Raw genomic sequence first — 20,037 nt, 5'->3', positions numbered from 1 at the left:
CTCTACTTCCGGTTGAGAGCCCGTCCCCCCGCCAGCGGGGCGCTCTGTGGGACCGACTCCCCGCAGTCCTCCAACCCCGCCCCCTGCCGGAGCTGCGGAGTCTGCTCTTGCGCGGAGCCCCGGGCGGGGAATGGGACGAGGAGGGCGAGGGCGGCGGCACCCCGGGGCCCCCAGGCAGAGCCCCGCCCGGGGCCCGGCTCGGGGTTGTGGTGCCGGCGCGGAGGAAAGGGAGATCCGAGCCCTGCCCCCCCCCCCGACAGGAGGTTTTGTTTGTTCCCTGCTGTCTCCCGCCTTGCCCCCTTAACCGCCCCCCCCCGCTTTCCTTTCCTGCCACCCAGTGGCCGGCCGAGGAACTGCAGCTTAACACCCGCCCGGAGGCACGGGCGGTTTTCACGGATTCGGGCTGTGCCATTTGTAAAACCGTCCTGTGGAGGCTCCTCCCGAGCGCTGATATGTAAATACTAGCAGCTGGTTGCTTCAGTGCCCCTGTGTCTTGTCACCTCTTCCTCACCCCAGCCGCTCCGCATGCGGTCTCCTTCCTAGCTCTTACCCTTCCTCCTACAGCCCCTCTTCCTTGCTTTTCTGCTCAGCAGATCCTCCAAACTGAGCCTCACCCTAGCGTTCGCCAACCACCCCGCTGCTTGCATGTCGCATCCCTTTCTCTGTGTCTGTTTAGTCTGTTTACACTGGAAGCTCTTTGGGGCAGGGACTGTTTATCCAACTTTGTACAGGGCCTAGCACCAACAGGCCCTATTCTAGGTTAGGCCTAAATTCTATTTTATAATCAATCAAGACGCTTCTCCCAACTGAGACTGATATTTGTCATTACACCTTCAAGGTTCATCTAGAAATTTTCTATCAGTGTTCATAAGCAAGCAGATTTTTCATTTGCTTTTGGGTATATAATGTGAGACATTAGGTATCAGTGCTTGGCTACATGGATGCTCTCTTCATCCATTTAGTTTGTAATTAGGCCATATTCCATGCCGTTTAGAGTTGATGGGTCCAATAACCTCTAGCTGTTCAGTTACTTTATGGGATTAAGCAATACAATTTTCTTCCTTCCCCACTGGTACGAAAAAGGCTTTTCTTTACTATTAGCACAGCTCCTTGACTTTTCAAATGCAGTCAGCAGTGGTAAAGTAAGTTTATTTGCGATTTTTTTGTATTTGTACTGCTGTAGCATCTTGGAACCCAGCATGTCTCTCCTCCAGGCAGGTTGCTTGGTTCATGTGAATTTTTCAAGAATCCCCAGACCTGTTTTTTAATCAATTTCCCCCCATAAGCTCTTTCTCACGCCCAAGTTTTTTGAAGACAACCATTTGTGGGTGTATCAATGCTATTTCCTGCCCTCACTACTTAATGGCCTCTATTACTCATGAGCACCATAGCAGTTTAAATGCCCACTCCCCTGTCTTTAAATAGAATCTAGGTACCCAGAAAGTGTGTTTATTTCATAGAAGCAGCTGACATTTTAAAGATTTTCATGAGAAAAAAATATTCAGGATTTTAAACTCTTCTATTCCCTATTTCAGATCACACAGGAGTACATGCAAGATAACTATAGCTTCTTTGGTCAATCAAATCTTTAAATATATATATAGGCAACAAGGAATCTTTCTATAGTACTTACAAAGAGTTATTGTTAGAATTTCCACTTTTAGGAGAAAACCCAGCAGGAGTGCACTGGAGAGCACATAAGGCTACCCAGAGTTGCTGGCAGCTTATTCCATGTGCCTTTGGAAGATTTTTTTTCTTTTAATGTAATGGGGGGGGGGGTAACATTTTTTATTTGTAAAAATCAGCCATAAATTTGCCTAAGAACCAAAAAGCAGAAAGTGTCCAAAAACCTTTCTGCACAGGATCTCTCTGACCTTTTCAAATAGGAAATCAACAAGATCTGCCTTTAACTCTCCCCTCCACCTTTTCTGTCGGTCTTGAGTCAGGCCCTTTCCTCATCCCTTGACTACTGTCCTCTCCTCCTCTCTGTGCTTGATACTAGTTATATTTTCCCAAGTCCATTCAAAATGCTGCTGGCTCTTCTCTTTGACCACATTACTCCTTTCAGTCTTTCTTGGCTTGCAATCTCTACTGTATTAGATATTCTTACCTTTCCCATTTAGCCCCACCCTATCAGATCTAAAGTACCGAGCTGTCAATTACCCCACCTGTGCTCTTGCATTGATGCCAACATCAATTGCCCATGTATCTTTAAGGTTCCTCCATACCTTCTACTATGCCACTAGCTGTGTATTGAAAATCTTCCCATCAAAACGTGAGAACTTTATCCTCTTAAATCGTCCCTTAATACCTACCTCTGCCCTAAAGCATACAAATCACTGCTGACCTAGTTAGGCAAGTGCAAGCTGCAACTTTTGATCATAATGGTCCCTTCTGACCTTAGTATCTATGAAACTTTGTGTTTCTGCTAACTGTTCACGTTATCATGTCCTCCCAACCCACTCCCATTCTATTTGTTTGTTTTGTCCACCTACTGAAGTCTGTCCAAAACCTAGACTTGTGAGCTTTCTGGGGCAGGGACCATCTTTTGTGACTTGTCTGTACAGTGTCTGGCACAATGCAGTGCATCTCTCATACTTGGTGGTGGTTCCTTGGAGTTGTAATATAGATTATCATAAAAAGAAAAGGAGAACTACTGGCATATTTGAGCATAAATTGGTTAGTCTCTAAGGTGTCACTAGTACTCCTTTTCTTTTTGCAAATACAGACTAAAACGGCTGCTACTCTGAAACCATAGATTATCATAGAATATCAGGGTTGGATGGGACCTCAGGAGGTCATCTAGTCCAACCCCCTGCTCAAAGCAGGACCAATCCCCAATTTTTGGCCCAGATCCCTAAATGGCCCCCTCAAGGATTGAACTCTCAACCCTGGATTTAGCAGGCCAATGCTCAAACCACTGAGCTATCCCTCCCCCATATATAATATAATCACACCCTAAATTGTATCCTCTGGATTATTAGCCAAAATTTTTGGTGTACTCTTAACTCAAACAGCTTGCTTCCATGTGGAAACATCTGATGTATTAATATTCCAAAGTCAATAAAAATGTTTAAGTTGTTCAGTGCCCCAGGACCGCTGTAACAGTTGGCAAAGGCTTTTCCACAGAAGCCTCAGGCCTACCTTGATTAAAATAATCATGAAGGTGACCACTGCAAGTCAGAAAGAAGGGACATGTTTTTGCATCCCCATAGCGATTAATCGGTGTGCAGTGGCAGTCTCCTGGCATTGATACTGTGAGGGAGATGGGAATTGTGTGGAGGGGATGGGGAGAGAAAAGTGAGACCCTCCTTCTCACACTGGGACTCCCCTCCACCCGAGAGGGTCCTTTGAGTCAGAACAGCTACACTGCAATTTTATAGCCCCACAGCCTGAGACCTCTGAGCCCGAGTCAGCTGACACAGGCCATCCATTGGGTCTACTGCCTTAGGCAACAATCACGGACATACAACCTAGCTATGGAGTGAGGAAAAATCATACGCTCAGACACCCTGAGGGTAAGCAGTGTTCAGCTGATAAAGTGAAAGCCAGTCCAGGGCGGTGTGTGGATTCTGGTTCATTTATTGAGCACATGACAGATCAGACATAGACAATGTAAAATCACATGTATTACCTGTACTTAAAAAAAATTACAATAAATTACTGAAGAATTAGTAAAAGCAATTTTACTAGAGTTGCTCTCCAGAGGTACATGACAGAGGAGGCAGAGAATTAAGAAATATGCATTGGCTGTGAATACAGAGAGAACACCACAAAAGGAAGTAACACTGAACATCGCATAAAATGGTACCTTACTTGGGAACATCCATCAGCTGGCTCCAGTCTTTGTCATCCCTGTCTGTTCTGAACACCAGCCAGAAGCACCAATGTGGCTCACCCTCAGTACTGGGTCTGCACCAGCCCCATGCTAACATTCTTGCTCTCTGCCAGTGAGGCACATGCCACTGGAACACAGATGCTTTTGTAATGAGATGAACAGGTCTGTATGAAAAGAAATGATGATGCTTCCTGGGAGGGGAGGCCCTCCCACAGGGAAGTTACCGTTTCCAAATGGAGTGTCTACTTTCCTCTGGTCCACAGTTAATTTGCAGAGGGTAATCTGTAGCTGCACTCCCTCCAGCTATATAAGCTTTTAAACTCGCAGGTGAGCTAGTCTGTTCAGATTTCAGGTATTAGAGTGATGGCTGAGAGGAGAGCACCACAACTTTGCTCCCGCTTCTGCTTTACTTCTCAGGACTGAGGTGTAAACAGCTCTTTGGACTCCTGTTGTACAGGCAGCCTGGAGATGCACATGCTCCTGGAAAGCCCTGTACTTCAGAGAGCCTACAGGGAACAGTCACAAGTGGCACCAGGTGCTCATGTAAGTTTTCTGCCTCATACAAATTAGATCTGCTGTGGCCCTGTCCACAGTGAGAAACTGATCTGTTAAGGTTCTACCAAGTGATATATTTGCTCTGTGATAATTCAGTGATTGACATGGGCTCTGTAAGCCCAGGTCATACATTGATATTTGACTGGTTTATGACAAATTTACTATGGATCTTTTTAAAAATCAGATCCATCATTAGTATATTAAAATGAAGTAAAATATTGCCAGGAAATTAAATTACAGAAGATATTTTCCTTTTAAAAGCTAATGGCTGTGCTGACAGAAAGGTTGTGAACAAACTAATGTCAGAAGCAACAAGAGTAAGAAAAACAGATCTGTGTACCAACAGCTTGTAACAACTGGGCTCCAGTAAGCTGATTTCCAGTTTAGGACTTGCATCCACGATCTAAACCCTTGGCAGACCCAATATCTTTTTGGGTCCTACTGCTTCTTATGCATCAATGTCAAGGAGCTTGCGGCTTCAGACACAATTCAAAACCATCAATTCCTTGCGTCAAAGAGTTAAAAACAGAGGCTTAGAAAACAAGTGTTTACATGACACTTTCTTGTAAAATGTTGAAAAACCACACGCTACTGGGATGGCAAATCACATCCATAGAAGCCTCCAGATTTGAGAAACTACTGAATTAAAGTCTCAGGATGCTGGGAGCAATGGGATACGATTGCAATACATTTGTCAAGTTACAGTACTGTATCTAAGAACCTAATAAGACTATTTTATAGGCCAAGGACTGAGAGCACTTAGACATACTGCTTAGATCACAGAGTGACAGCCAAAGACGTACAGAGTTTCAAGCTGGGCTGCATCTTCTGTACAAAACTACCCAGGAATCTATAGCAAATGAGGACAGGGCATGGAGTGGCTGTGTTTGAAATAAAACTTCATTAAAAAAGATAACCAGAGGCAGACATGCATAATTTACAGTGGTAATTGCAAGCCTATGGGGCTATCGAGTTCTAATAGCTTTCATGCTCTTGAGAATGTAATGTAATTCCACCAAGCCAGGTCTCCAGAGAGGTGTCTATGTTAAACAGCCACTGTGACAAGCCACTTATTCAGCAGAATCTACTGTAGTTGTTGTGTAGTTATTGGTCTGGGTAAAAAAACTCCTGCCATCTGCCCAATGTCTATAGCCTCACCCTTTATCACCTGAGACATTACTGCTTTCCTTGAGTTCAGCCTGACACTGAGGAGGAGAGATCATAGTCACTGGATGAGCTGAACTGCCTCTCTACTTTCTTCTGCTCTTTTATCTTCAGGCCAATGTCGACCTTCTTCTCAAAGTAGTTTACCAGGGCTGTCTCTGTAAGCATGGAAGCCAAGATCTGCTCAAAGGAGATAGACCAGTCAGTGTCAATGGTGCTGCCATACCTTGCAGCTGAACTGCTAGCTTCACAACCAACCAGGACTGTGTCATCTGCAATATCTTCACACTGCAGGGAACCCGTGCTAACCATGGAGTAGGAAGACATGGACATATCGTCTTTGGTTTCATCATCTGACGGGAGCTGTATAGGAGATCCTGGTCCTTCTCCACCATCCCCATCTCCTGGAGTTTGTTTTTCCTGATGGGTTTTTCCAGCCTGGATATCACCAGAAGCTCTGTCTTCAGGGTCAGCTTGGGGTTGCTGCTCCACTGCTGAATTTTGACTGTGTTCAGACGTTGGTGACTCCTCTTCACTTTCAGCATCGGTATTATTTGCTTTGCAGTCATCAGTCTTCTTCATGGGTCGGTTGGAGAATTTTTTTCCAACTTCCCCAATTCGTAGGAGGAGGCTGGCTACAGTGGCAATGGCATGGTACAGCTCTTGTTCAACTGGGTCCTCACTGAACATGTTGTAAAGGGTCTTGCATAACTCTATAAACTGCTCCTTTAAAAACAGAAAATGAAACCACAGCAAAGATTATGAAACCTCCACTAAATCTACAATGGTGGATGAACTATGAGCCACCTACTGAGAAGCAGTGACTCCTATTAGATCATCCTGTATTAGATCATGCCCTCCAAGTAGCAGCTTATGTTGTCATGATGCAGGACACTTACTAATATGTAGTCTAATATTTTGCATAGTGCTCCATCTTCTAAAGGTAGTGAAAACCCTAGGCAGTGTATAAGTCAGGGGAATGGCATTAAGGGGATGTTTGAAACACACTGCACTGGAGGGGAGCCTTTGTTTAGAGTTCTAATTGGAGGAGGAGGGTTAAATGTACCTGATTTTCACCACTGGAAATATGTCTTAAGTTTGAAACAAAATTAGTTTAGTTTATAAGTAAAATCTCAAACTAGTCCTCCATCGGATGCATGTCCATATAATAGAACCACTAGAGTTTGACATCATTAGAACTCTAAATATTGAAACAGCAAGGAATGCTGTAAGGGTTAAAGTGTATTGGCAGAACTGTGAGCCTGCTGTATCCTGCCTTACTCCATCCCTGCTGTAAATCGTCAGCTGGAAACACATTCTCAGTTCACTTCCTACCTGGTTCATTTTCGGGAGATCCTTGATGGTTTCTTTCTTGGAATACTTTTCCTTGGCCCACATTCGCAAGTAGTATCTGTAATCCTGGGGGCTGGTACCCTTCTCCTCTGCAAGGCAAAGCTAGATCATTAGAGTCAGGGGATTAATGGATTGAGATGCCAAACCAACCAAGTTTCCTTCTCTGACAAGGTTACTGACCTAGTGGATGGGGGAGAAGCAGCAGACATGATATATCTTGATTTTAGCAAGGCTTCTGATACTATTCCACATGACATTCTCATGAGCAAACTAGGGAAATGCAGTCTAGAAGAAATTACTGTAAGGTGGGGGCACAACTGGTTATAATACTGTACTCAAAGAAAAGGAGTACTTGTGGCACCTTAGAGCCTAACTTTTATTAGAGCATAAGCTTTCGTGAGCTACAGCTCACTTCATCGGATACATACAAGCTTATGCTCTAATAAATGTGTTAGTCTCTATGGTGCCACAAGTACTCCTTTTCTTTTTATGGATACAGGCTAACACGGCTACTACTATGAAACCTGTACTCAGAGAGTAGTTATCAATGGTTTCCTGTCAAACTGGCGAGAAATATCTAGTTCAGTCCCACAGGTGGATCTAGTACTATTCAATATTTTCATGAAGGTCTTGGATAATGGAGTGGAGAGTATGCTTATCAAATTTGTTTATGACATCACACTTGCAAACACTTTACAGGATAGGATTACAATTCAAAACAACCTTGACAAATTGGAGAATTGGCCCAAAATTAACAAGATGAAATTTAAAAAGGCCAAGTGCAAAGTACTACACTTAGCAAGGAAAAATAAAGCTCACAAATATGAAATGGGGAATAACTGAGTAGGTGGTAGTCCTGCTGAAAAGGATCTGGAGGTTATAGTGCATTGCAAATTGAATGAGAGTAAATAATGTGATGCAGCTGTGAAAAAGGCTGACATCATTCTCGGGTGTTTTAACAGGAGCATCATATGTAAGACAGGCGATAACTGTCCCACTCTACTTGGCACTGGTCGCCTCAGCTGGAATACTGTGACAATTCTGGGTGCCGCACTTTGAGGAAGATGTAGTCAAAGTGGAGAGAGGACAAACGTGATAAAAAGTTTAGAAAACCTGATTTATGAGGAAAGGTTAAAAAACTGGGCATGTTTGAAAAATGAAGACTGAATGGGGCCCTGAAATTTGAAAATGGTTATGTTAAGGCCTAAAAAAACACTGACCAATTATTTTCCATGTTCATTGAAGGATGGACAAAAAGTAATTAGTTTAATCCACAGCAAGGGAGATTTAGGTTAGAGGTTAGGAAAAATTATAAGGGTAGTTAAGCACTGGAATAGGCTGCTAAGGAAGGTTGTAGAATCACTGGAAGTTTTTAAGAACAGGATGGACACACACGTCAGGCATTGTCTAGGTTTACTTGTTCCTGCCTCAGTGCAAGGAGGCTGGAATAGATAACCTCTTGACGTCCCTTCCAGCCCTACATTTCCATGATTCTATGCTTGCAAGAATACTGTTTTAGAAGATTTCACTGACAAGACTCAGGAGACGAGACCACAGGGAACGGCACTCTGCTTTTAGAGTTTTTCTTATGTGATGCAGAGGAGCAAAACTAACACTTCTGCAATCAGCCTGGCAGGTATGAAATAAACTCTGCTTTTCTGTAAATTTTGCAGTTCTGCAGTTCATGGCTGGTGAGTTAAGGCCTCTCTAGCGCATCAAGACCCTTTCAGCTTGGAGGCTGTTACCATATCAGAATCAGCAAGACATAAAAATTCCCTAGACCACATTACATTGTGCCTCTTTCCATGAGCAAAGCCTTGAGAGGTTTCCTATGCTAGAGTAAAAGGGGTAGGAGTTAAAAAACTTGACATTACATGAATGACAAAACTGGGAAATGCCGGGAGCTACTAATTGTCCACATTAGGGACTAGTTAGTTACCTTTTTCTTTGGAATCCCCATTTCTCCCTCCTCTGTCTTCCTGAGTAGCTGCTTCTAAACAAACATTGATATTAGAAAAGTGACTCAGCGAATATTCTATTACTGCACAGTGTACAAGACAAACTTACATATCCAGTATAGTACAGACATGAGTATTTTTAATAAAATTAGGGCTAGCTTTCCTACACCATTCCCCTACAGTATATAGCGGGACTGAAAAAGCCACAGCTTGAAAAATCTACTTGCACACAGTAAGTAGGAAGCTTTTCCAGGTGAGTATCAAGTTTGCAGAATGTGAGTTTACATTTTAAAAAGTTCATAAGCCCTGTGATTCCAAAGGTTACCTGTTACTCATATTTGGAAAGTCAACTCCTTGGGCTGTGAGGCGTCTCCTAAAATTTCCAAGACTCATGGCATTGTCTAACATAGCAGTTGTCTTAATTTTTTCCACTGGTGCAGCTTAACAGCTGGTAGCAGTGATGCTGGCAGACTAGGTGCCAGTTCATGCTAAGGTCCCTAGGTTTCAACTGAACACTGACAAATACATAACTGGAAACAGTCTGGCTCCCCCATGTGTTAGTATTATTAAAATAGGCCTTAGTTATAAAAATGTGTTTAGACTTTATGGAATGCTTGTAAATTGCTGCATGCATTAATCTCACTTATAATATCTGTATCCCATGTCATAAGGTAACACATACAGGTAATGCTCTGTTACTGCGAATCACCCAGTCAGGAGAGAAGCATTACCAAGTGTGAAATACTAGCTTGCCACAGGTGTTATCTCCTGTCCAACAAAAGAAGACCCATAAACAGTAGACAAATCACTGTGGAACATGAGAGGACAAAAAACTGTTGATTGCTCTCCTCATCCCTGACTGAAAAGGAGACATGCAACTGAATTCCTCCCAACAGCTGAACTTGCAACTTGAAGCGGAAGGGGGAAAGCAGTAAAAGGTGGTAACAAGGAGAAACTGTATCTTTTATGCTGCTTGGGCTCTGAGGGGGCAAGTACTAGTAAGCATAAGCAAAAGATCCCCAATGCTTAGCCTGGGTTAGCCCTAAGGGACATATAGAACTTGCATATTATAGAAGTTTCAATTACCTTTTGAAACAGTGGAACTCATTTGTGTGAATGTGTTTACCTGCTTTAACCTTGTAAATAACTAGTTTCCTTTTCCTAGTTAATAAATCCTTAGATGGTTTATTATAGGACTGGCTACAAGGGTTGTCTTTGCTCTAAGATCTAAGGTGCAATTGACCTGGCGTAACTGACTGGTCCTTTGGGACTGGGAATAACCTGAATATTGCTGTAGTACTTGGTGTAAGGGACCATCTATCACAAAGGTAAGCTTATCTGGGTGGCAAGATAGATCAGAGTACGCAAGGGGACTATCTGTGACTTCATGTTGAGGCTGTATAGTGCTTGAGGAGTTCACACTTGATAATAGGTTAGTGAAATCTAAGTGCAGAACTCACAACTAATTTGGGGTTTGTGCCCTGCTTCTTAACAGTCTGCCCTGAGGTTGTTATTCACATTCTTGAGCCACCACAGGACAGCTTGACATTAGCAATGGTAGAAGTTTGAAGAAAAGTGTTAGCATTACACAGCCTGTGAATGAATAGACGAATAGGCAGGAAAGGTAAGAGGGAGAAGGAGAGATTGATGGGATAAGTGGGCAAAGAGAAATATGGTACAAAGGGATAGGTAGGAAAAGAGCACAATATTGGGAAAGGAAGAGAGAGAGAGCTAAGGATGAGATGAAATAGACATGGAAGTTAACTAAGCCCCATGATCTATTATAAGAAAGAAAAAGTGGAATGAGCCCCAGAAAGGAAAGAAGATACAACAACAGCAAGAGAAATTAAATATATAAAGATGATGGAACAGTATTAGATAAATATATTATTCAGATGTCACCAGTGTTATTTGAGTAATTTATTTGACACTGTTATTCAACCAGCTCTTTAGAGTAGGGGTCTCCAAACTTTTTGAATCACACACCCCCAGGGCCAGCTCTGGGTAAGCAAAAAAAAAAAAGAAAAAAAAAGAGCAGCCGCCAGTGTGCCGCCGAAGACGGAGTGGGAGAGCAGAGCTGCGCTCCTCCTGCCGCGCACCCCCACGGATGGTCTTGCGTGCACCCCACTTTGGAGACCACTGCTTTAGAGGGTCACACCTTATTTGGCTAATACATTATTCAATACATATTAGTGAAATTTATCAAATAATATACTTAATCCTTTTATTCTGCTATTTGATCAGCCATAGCAGTAAGTTAAATTTTAAAAAGCGTATTAAATAGAAAGTTGATTGACAATGCTGTAGTACACATTAAATACTACACAACTCTTCCTTCCTTTAAGCTGCAAGGCTCTGGAGAAGCCCTGGTGATGGCAATGCTATCTTTACATTGGCTAATAGACCTAGTTCTCAGCCTAGTAGGTGTCAAGTAAATTTTTCAATGGGAATAGCCATTGCCAAATTCCACTGGAGGAACTATAGGTCAAACTTTTTCTCAAGGCCAAAGCCTCGAATTAAAATTAGTCACCTTCGGTTATAACAGAGTTGTAGTCCAGTAGATAGAATAAACACAGTTACTGAAAGGCATCTAAAATGCACATGAGGCAAGCAAACCAAGTGCTAGGTATAGCATTGCATGTATAGAGGGAGGGCCAGTGGAAAGCAGCAATAAAATAATTTCATGGTATTTTACATGGCGCTTCAGTGCTGGCAGATTATTTTAGCATAACAACAAAGAGCTCAGCATGTGTGCACACCCTAGAGACTAACCTTGAGACTCACAGTGCAAGAAGAAATCCAGCTCTGAGACAAAAGGAGATACTGGAGCAGCAGAGAGAGGGTTTGAGGGCAGGGTAAATCCAAGGGAAAACAGAGAGTGGGCCAGACACAGAGACACACATAAAGGAGGTGGGGAAAAAAAAAAAAAAAAAGACACAGTGAGACTCCCTGAACTTGAAAACAGGAAAGACAGGTCGGTAAAAGCAGACAGCATCATTAATGTTCCTCCTCAGCAGTCTGCGTGAGAGTGTTTCACAGCATGCTGCATTCTCTTCTAGAAAAGCAGAGATTAAACAGCCCATCAACTCACTCATCTTCCCCATGCAACAATAAGAAGCAACCCTAAAACACTTCTACTGATTAACCCTGCTTTCGAGGGTCACCATTCAAACTGCACAGACTTGTGCGACACTTGCAGCCTTCATCTCTTAGGTTAGAGCAGGTGTTAAGTTACCTTCTGTCGAGATATCCTCTGTGAAATAACTTGTGGCCTCCAGAGCAGACTCAGCCTCTTCTGAGATCAGAGCTGTACATGTAGAGAAAGACAGAGAGAGAGAGCAGAAGATGATTGGGTTACTGAGGTACCTCTCCCCTCCCATCTGCCATAGAATATCAGGGTTGGAAGGGACCTCAGGAGGTCATCTAGTCCAACCCCCTGCTCAAAAGCAGGACCAATCCCCAGTTAAATCATCCCAGCCAGGGATCATGTAACATCCCTATGGAAACTTACTTACACTGATAATTCATATATATCAATGGTTCGGTTTTTGGGTTTTTTTTAATATTTAGCAGTCCTTCAATGCAATTTAGTAGCTGGAAATGAGGCTGGCTATGTAACCAGCTTTCTGCAGATCATCAGCAAATTCTTCATAGATCAGTCTGAGAACCACTGAGGCAGGCTATCCATTCATTCCCCTCAGTAGGTGAGAACACAAAAAAAGCTTTATTGAAATATCTAGCAAAACATGTAAGGATGCTCCTCAGCCAATGTGATAGCTACCATTGGGTGTCAGAGAAGGAGGGAGAAGAGATCACTCACCCGGAGGCAGGTGCAATTTGTAAAGTAGTTTAAGCTTCTCAGTCAGGTCACCATGATACATCCCACCTGTGGGGGAAAGGATGAAATAAATAGCCCTTAGTGTTAAGAGTCACCGACAGCTCACAGGGGCCATCAAACAGACCCCTAGAGTTCCCATAGAAGCAAGGGGAAGCTGAAAAGATATGCAGTTACAGCTCCTGTACAGAAAGAAATCTGTGCGGCTGCATTCTGCACAACGTCTAACTTGTTTAGCAAGAAGGCATTTCTCATTCTGTAATGACATTGTCCTCCCTCCTGGATGAATTCTATTGTCTCTCTATGGTTATGTGCTCAGAACAGTGGAAAACTTTGCTAAAACATTCCACAGCATCTCTAGAAAAGACACTTACTCATTCCTGTAACAAACTCCTTGAAGTTAATGAGAGAGTCCCTGTTCTCATCTAGAAGCCGGAACATTCGCCCTGCCAGCACAGGTGTGTGGAGGCCACAGGACCAGAGGGTTAGACTGGCAAACAGCTCTCTGAACTGCTCCAGGTCAATGCGATACTGCTCCAGGTAGGGCAAGCTCTGATCTCGGTGGGCAGCTGCAGTGCGGCTGCTCCCCCAATAACAACTCGTCAGGTGTTTTGCCTTTGAGGGGAAAGGGTTAATAGGTCAAACCATTAATAGTTACACAAACCTTCATTCTTAGGGACTCAATTAAACCTCACGGACAAAGACACTGCATAGCCAGAGAAGAAACTTTTGCTCATACATCTATTTTTCTCCTCCCCTTATTTATTCCTAAGGTCCATGTGTGATCATGGCTGAGCTCTGAGAAATGAAGGAAGAGGATTTGATCAAACTAGAAAAAGACTGATTTCAAGGAGAACAAAAGGCACTATCAGATTTGGATGAAGACTCAGGCAGAGATTTGAGTACATAAGATTTGTCACAGTGCTAGAATGAAAGTTTTATGAATAAGTCATACCATCTTACTTTGCTACGTCTACAACATCGTGCAACTGAGTATTTCAAAGGCATCAAAAACACCGAGTCTTATTGCTCTCATGAGGTATGGAACTTTCATCCCATTTTTACATACGGGCAAACTGAGGCACAGAAGGGTTAAGTGACTTGCCCAAGATTACAAAGCAAGTCAGTGGCAGAGCTAGGAATAAAACCAAGGTCTTCTGAATCCAAGTCCTCTACTCTAGCCACTAAACATTCCTTTCCAGCATTGCCAGCATCTCTCCCTGATGAATATCATTTAAATGCTGTGAACAGTTTTCCATCACCTTTGTAAAAAAAACAAAAAACAAAAAAAAAAACCAGACATACTAGAGCCGGTCTCACTGGCACCATGTACCCCAGAGCCCCACTTCTGCTTTTGACAGATCAGATTCTGGATAGAAATACAATGCTATTACTACCCCATCCACTCAATCTTGGTTATCTATCTGTATATCTGAGGCAGAGTGACTAGGACACATTCTTCCCCATGCCAGGTCCCTACCTTGAACACCACATAAAGCTCTTCTAGTTGTTCCATAGAAAAACCAATGTCACCAGATATAGCTCGGACCTAAAGTAAGGGAGAGAAACAGAATGAACATTTATTTATTACTCCTAAACTGGAAAATTTATTCACTTACTATAAGAAACAATATTTCATATACCATGAAAAAGGCCAAGAGACTTGACTAAGGTACAGAGGAGGAAGGAGTGTTATAGTGATTTTGAACTGAAGGAAAACAGTCTCACCTCTCTGAGTTGCTAGGACAGGAACATGCCAGCAACTGCTGACACAGAGAACAGCTGTACCCTCCTTGAACGAGGAGGGTAAACACAGTAAAAAGCTGCTCAAAGTGTTAAGTATGTTTTCTGCTCTGACTGCATTGTAATTGGAAGTGAGAACAAGTGACATGTCACCTCTTTGCCTTTGTTTCACTTTTTGGCTTTCTAATGCCTCTATTGTCAGACATCTATAGCGCAGGTGCTACAGTGAGAGGGGCAAAGGGAACAGGTTTCACAACTGGCACAAATAGAAGAGTAAAGTGGCAGTAAGATGCAGATGCTCCTCCTCCGTCCTAGTCCTCTGTGGGTTCCCAACATCACAGCACACACTCTGGGTGGGAAGGACAGCAGTATCTACCATCCTGCAACCCTCAAAGAGCCAAGATGAAAAGTAACAAATACAGGCAGCTCTAACAAATGGAAAGTGTTACAAAGCCTGTTGTGGCTCATACTGGCAATGATTTGCCTATAATTCTACCAGGATCACATCTTCGCACTTCAACTGTTTCCTCTGCTCTTCAGCCCAACTTGTTAGACTAGATCAATGAGAGCTAAATGTCAGCAGATATATTTTCCACATTAACCATCATCCCTTTAGTCACCACATCCTGGGTTTGCTATAGAGCAGATTTTCAGAGGACTCAAAGCAAAATGTCCTACATTAACATGCCAACTGGTAGCTCATTTAATCTGGGTGTTACATACCACACTCCTCTTGGCTGTGTCCTCCAGGGATTGGATCACCTTCAATCTTTGCTTAAAGCGCATCTGCTCAATGTCATCTGCCCTCAAGTTGCTGAATTTCTACAGTAAGGAAGAAAAGCACATTGGGTCACCCCCATGTACCAATGAGACAAGTCTCACATTCAGCGACATATTGTTCCCCAAATCAGGAATCACCTTAGAAGTGACCTGAAAGGGAAAAAATGACTTTTTGTCAATAGAGATGGTCTGCTAAGACTCTTTTGTTAAGGGTGGGTGGGAAGTATAAAAACATGTGATGAGATGTGCTAGCACTCATTAGGAATCCATATTCAAATTGAGTGATGTACCTGTAAGGGGGCAGGGCTTTTTCTCAACAGCACTAATCAGAGAAGTAAAATGATTTGGATGCTGCTGCTTAAACAAGGAAGGAACAAGAAAGAATGAACAGTCAGAAAGAGTAGTGCTTTGAAGGAAGAGAGCGCAATGACAGAAACAGGATTTCCTTGAGCAGGACACAAACTGGCACAAGTTAGTGAGAAAACGAGACTAGAAAGCAACGTACGCTGTATGGAAAGAACAGTATAAGGGTGATCTGAAGGGAGAAGAAAAGGACAATGACAGAAGACAGAGAGGAAGAGAGTAGCAGAGAAAAGAAATCCACCTGAAAAACTAAGTCTTTTCCCAATTTTCCTCATTGCATTGAGGGAGAGGATGTGTCAAGTGTGCATTGATAACTGCCCTGGTAATTAAACATAAAAATAAACTATTTTCTCCCATGCAAGTATACTGTTGTCATCATCCATGAAGAGTTACTTCTGCAAAAGTGTAATTGGGAACCAGGGAGAATGCCTGCTATTTCTGTAATATGGCCTATTGGATTCGTGGCTGCTGCTGCCACCAATCCCAGGTTAGCAGACTCCAGGTCATCCAGCTATCATCACAACACAGACACCGCAGAATGGGATTCATGGGCATGCCAAACCTGGCACGATGAGTTTCGTGCAGATACGTTACTCACAACTCTCCAAAAGTTTATCCCCAAAACATTCCTTTTTCATTCCAATATTCAGTAATTAAGTTGCCTCTACAATTCCCTGGCATTAACTCACCCCATGTGCAAAATAACAGTCTAAAGCTTTTCTCCAGAGAGTGGAGGGAATCTCTGACCTATCAGCTTTAGTAGGCACTGAGAATCAATTTTCAATTTTAGTTAGCATGGTTGGTGAGATTTCATGGAATCTGAAAAGAAGAACAGAGTTGAAGTCCCACCATATTTAACATGAAGACTTGTGGCCCAATTCTGCATCCCTTGCATAAGGCCTAAGAATATGGATTATCTACATTACAGGGAAAATTTGATCTAAGCTACACAATTTGAGTTATGTGAATAGCGTAACTCAAATCGACGTAGCTAAGATCTACTTACCGCGGGGTCTACACTACGCAATGTTGACAGAGCGTCTCCCATCGACTCCCCCTACTCTTCTCGATCCAGTGGAGTACAGGAGTTGACGGGAGAGTGATCTGTGATTGATTTAGTGGATCTTCACTAGACCTGCTAAATTGACCACCAATACATCGATCACCGCAGCATCAATCCTCTGGTAAGTGTAGACAAGCCCCTAGTGAAGCCAATGAGTCTTGGCTACACAAGGAATGCAGGACTGGACCTTAAGTGGCAAAGATCACTCAAGTAAATATTAATCTTGCCTCTGACCTCATAGGATGTTTTGATGAGTTCAAAGATGTCAATTTCAAGCGGTGGCTCATCTCCACTTGTGAGTAAGGCATGCAGGTGTGGGATAGGTGGAGAAATACTCTGCCGATTAACTACATTGTCCAGGTACCTGTGGGGATAAACAAGAACAAAGGCAGGGCTCTGGATTAACACAATCTCAAGAATTAACAAAAAAGCAAGTAAGATCTTAAACATACTATTTCCACTTCCTTTGGACAATCAATCTCATTGGCTGGAATAAATTTATTTCTTCCCAGCTAGCCTGCCTAGCACCACTGATGTCTTTCACTCTAGTACAATCAGTTCTCGTTTAATTCTTCAGAGCACCTGAAACTTCTGAGATTTCAGAAAAATAAGGTGCAGGTGGTGGCATGTTTGGAATGGATCAACATTTAACTTTGCTACAGGAAGCCTTCTTACATTTGCTACATTACAGGAAGATTTGCCTCATCAGGTTTTAGGATGCTCCCCCCACTAGGAGCTGTTACTGACAGTGAATCAGAATTCTCCCTAGATTTGGTAGCAGCAACCTTTCAGACTTCAAACTCAAGCTAGACAGCAGGGATACATCATGCCAGGATGGGCCTTGGAAAATATGATGGAACTCTTCAGACCTTAGCTTTCTATCGTGAGACCCCATTTTCTGGATGCTGTAGAAGAAAGTCAACTGAATGCCTTTGGATTCTTGAGGGTAGAACAGAATGGGTCTTTCTTCATAGTGTGATGCTGTATGATTGAATGTCACCATTTAGATAATTGATACTGCCATTGTTATACAACTGCAACAAATCTTGTACAAAGTATGTCATGTAAGATGTCGATAGAAAAGTTATGATTTAGTAAGTATGATTATCCTGTTTATATGCATGCATCATTTTAGTATCTGAAGTTATCAATATTGGCTATGTATTGGCATCATACATGTGTGTTGTATTCCTGGGTAACACCCACCAGGTAAAACTTATATTAGGGCCAAACAGCTATGTACTGATGGCCCAGCAAGGACATTTAGCTCTCCCAATGGGCCATACGAAACTCACTCTGCCCAGGTAGCTCTTTCTGTGGACACCTCAGCAAGAATACGGGCCATGGCTACCCCCTGTGAGTCATCAAGCCATGTGAGGACATGGGATATGATCATGTGACCCTGGACTCCATCTTAGGCCAGTAACTTTCCACAGAGACAGTAAATTTCCAGGCACATGGCAAAGGATATAAAAGACTCCTGAGCTATCTCCATTTTGCCTCTTTCCTGCCTTGATTCTCTAGACTGTGGATTTACAACTAAAAGGAGCATTTTGAAATACGAACTGAAGACCTTCTAATCTTTTGGAAGTTATCAGAGAGATTTTACAAGCCAGCAGTCTATTCCATCACTGCTACAAATCTGATATAAGGATGTTGCTATTATTTGTATGTATATGATCAATTAACATTATTCACTCTCTTCTTTTTCTCTTTTATTATTAAAACTTTAGTTTTAGTTACTAAAGGATTGGCATCAGTGTGATTATTGGGTTGAAAGTTCCGAATTATATATTGACCTAGCTAAATGGCTGATTTCTTGGGATTAGGAGAATCCTATATTTGATTAAATTGGTTTTCAGTAACTACTCAGACAGTGTCTGGGTGGGGAGAGAAGGGCTGGAATGCCTAAAGAAACTGAATTTTTGACTTCCTGTTAACCATTGTGGTGAGACAGAAGTTTACTTTTATTACTGGATTGGTATAATCTAATGTTAGAATAACCAGCAGTTTAGGGTGAGTCTGCCTTATTTCTCAGCAGTTTGTCCTGAATTTGGCATCCTCAGCTGTGACCCACTGAGACACCGTGACATCTACTAAAGACAGTTCGAACTGCTAAGCAATGAAGATTGTGAGAGCATGAAAAATATTAAGGATTTCACACTAGAGTGGAAGGGCGAGTACCACTGCCGTTCACTTAATTACAAAGAATAATAATGAGGGCTACCTGCCCAGGACAGTCATGGCTTCGCCTTCATCACAGCAGTTTAGCAGCTTCTCCATGTTGGCATCCAGGATGGCCAGAGACACCTGCAAGATAAGCTTGATGCCCTCGTAGAAGAAGCAGTCAACAATGACCACAGCACTCTCAAAGGGCATGACGCTAAGGAAGAGGGTGAGGAACCAGGAGAGAGAAATGGTGGAAATCACTCCCAACTCCTGCATCTTCTCTGACAGCTGTGGAAGGTAGTCTCGCGTGAGCTCCTCAAAGATGCCTTGGTCCACTAATGCACCTGAAAAGACAAGGGGGAAGTGACAATTTGCTATCGCGGGACTGGGCACAAAGTAATGTAAGTCTATGCTAGTTGGATAAATATTGATTCTAATCACAAATCAGCCAGTTTTCAACAGAACTGAAATCAACTAAGGTTTGGTCATATGTATTTCCTGGTTCCCTCTTTAATATAACTGAAGAGATCTGCATACACATGTGAATATCATGTGATCTGCTACTGTACACCCTGCGGTGAGCAAGTCATTAATTGATCTGTATATCTCACCAGACGAAAGAGTGGTGGGGTGAAAGATTCTTGTTCTAAAAATAATGTCACAGAAGCAGAGAGATTAGAATTGAAGAACTGTGTGGGACAATCACCTACAGCATATACTTTAGTGCTTTATCCAGTCTAATTTTAGAAGTTCCAAGCAATGGAGCTTCCACAACTTCCCTTGGGAGACTATTCTAAAACTGAACTGATCTCACAATGAGGAAGTATTTGATAGTCAGGTTATTTTTTTTCCCCTAATTTCATCTCATCATTCCTATTTATACCCTTGAGTACCAACCTAAATAACTCCTGCCACCATTCCTTTGTGTTTACACCCTTCAAATACTTGGTAGACTTCCCACCCCTTTGTCATGTACACATTTAGCTCTTTTAAATCTTTCCATGTAAGTCTAGCCCGCCAGCCCCTTCCCATTTCTGATTCTCTTCTCTGTCTTCCCTCCAATTAATAGTTGTCTGGTCCTGAAGGGTTAAGAACTGAATTATTCCAGGGAGAATAACTGGATATTTAGAATTTGCAGGAAATTCTTTACACATCATTAATGAGGCCAAAGCTTTCATCGGCTAGTGTCCCACACTCTTTCAAATGCACTATGTTT

General features: G+C 42.6%; 1 protein-coding gene across 3 annotated transcripts in view; it reads right to left on the bottom strand.

The window, feature by feature from the left end:
* Window positions 1-3,571: 3,571 nt before the first annotated feature.
* The window catches only part of TBC1D9B (TBC1 domain family member 9B), a 38,148-nt gene continuing 21,682 nt past the window's right edge, over window positions 3,572-20,037 (bottom strand). For 2 of the 3 annotated variants that reach the window (XM_084636752.1, XM_084636754.1), the window contains 11 exons: window positions 18,880-19,165; window positions 16,887-17,016; window positions 15,170-15,268; window positions 14,184-14,252; window positions 13,078-13,318; window positions 12,689-12,754; window positions 12,104-12,175; window positions 11,641-11,691; window positions 8,850-8,903; window positions 6,893-6,999; window positions 3,572-6,283 (listed from right to left, as the gene is read on the bottom strand). In XM_084636752.1, coding sequence (XP_084492878.1) covers window positions 5,588-6,283; window positions 6,893-6,999; window positions 8,850-8,903; window positions 11,641-11,691; window positions 12,104-12,175; window positions 12,689-12,754; window positions 13,078-13,318; window positions 14,184-14,252; window positions 15,170-15,268; window positions 16,887-17,016; window positions 18,880-19,165 — 1,871 coding nt within the window. In that variant the 3' untranslated portion in view covers window positions 3,572-5,587. The remainder of the gene's footprint in view (window positions 6,284-6,892; window positions 7,000-8,849; window positions 8,904-11,640; window positions 11,692-12,103; window positions 12,176-12,688; window positions 12,755-13,077; window positions 13,319-14,183; window positions 14,253-15,169; window positions 15,269-16,886; window positions 17,017-18,879; window positions 19,166-20,037) is intronic. The other variant, XM_084636753.1, reaches the window with a different exon arrangement.

Source organism: Lepidochelys olivacea (assembly GCF_965140295.1).
Source record: "Lepidochelys olivacea isolate rLepOli2 genome assembly, chromosome: 8".
In the NCBI taxonomy this organism is placed as follows: Eukaryota; Metazoa; Chordata; order Testudines; family Cheloniidae; genus Lepidochelys; species Lepidochelys olivacea.
The sequence above is the reverse complement of the archived record's forward strand: the minus strand, read 5'-3'. Positions and strand labels throughout refer to the sequence as shown.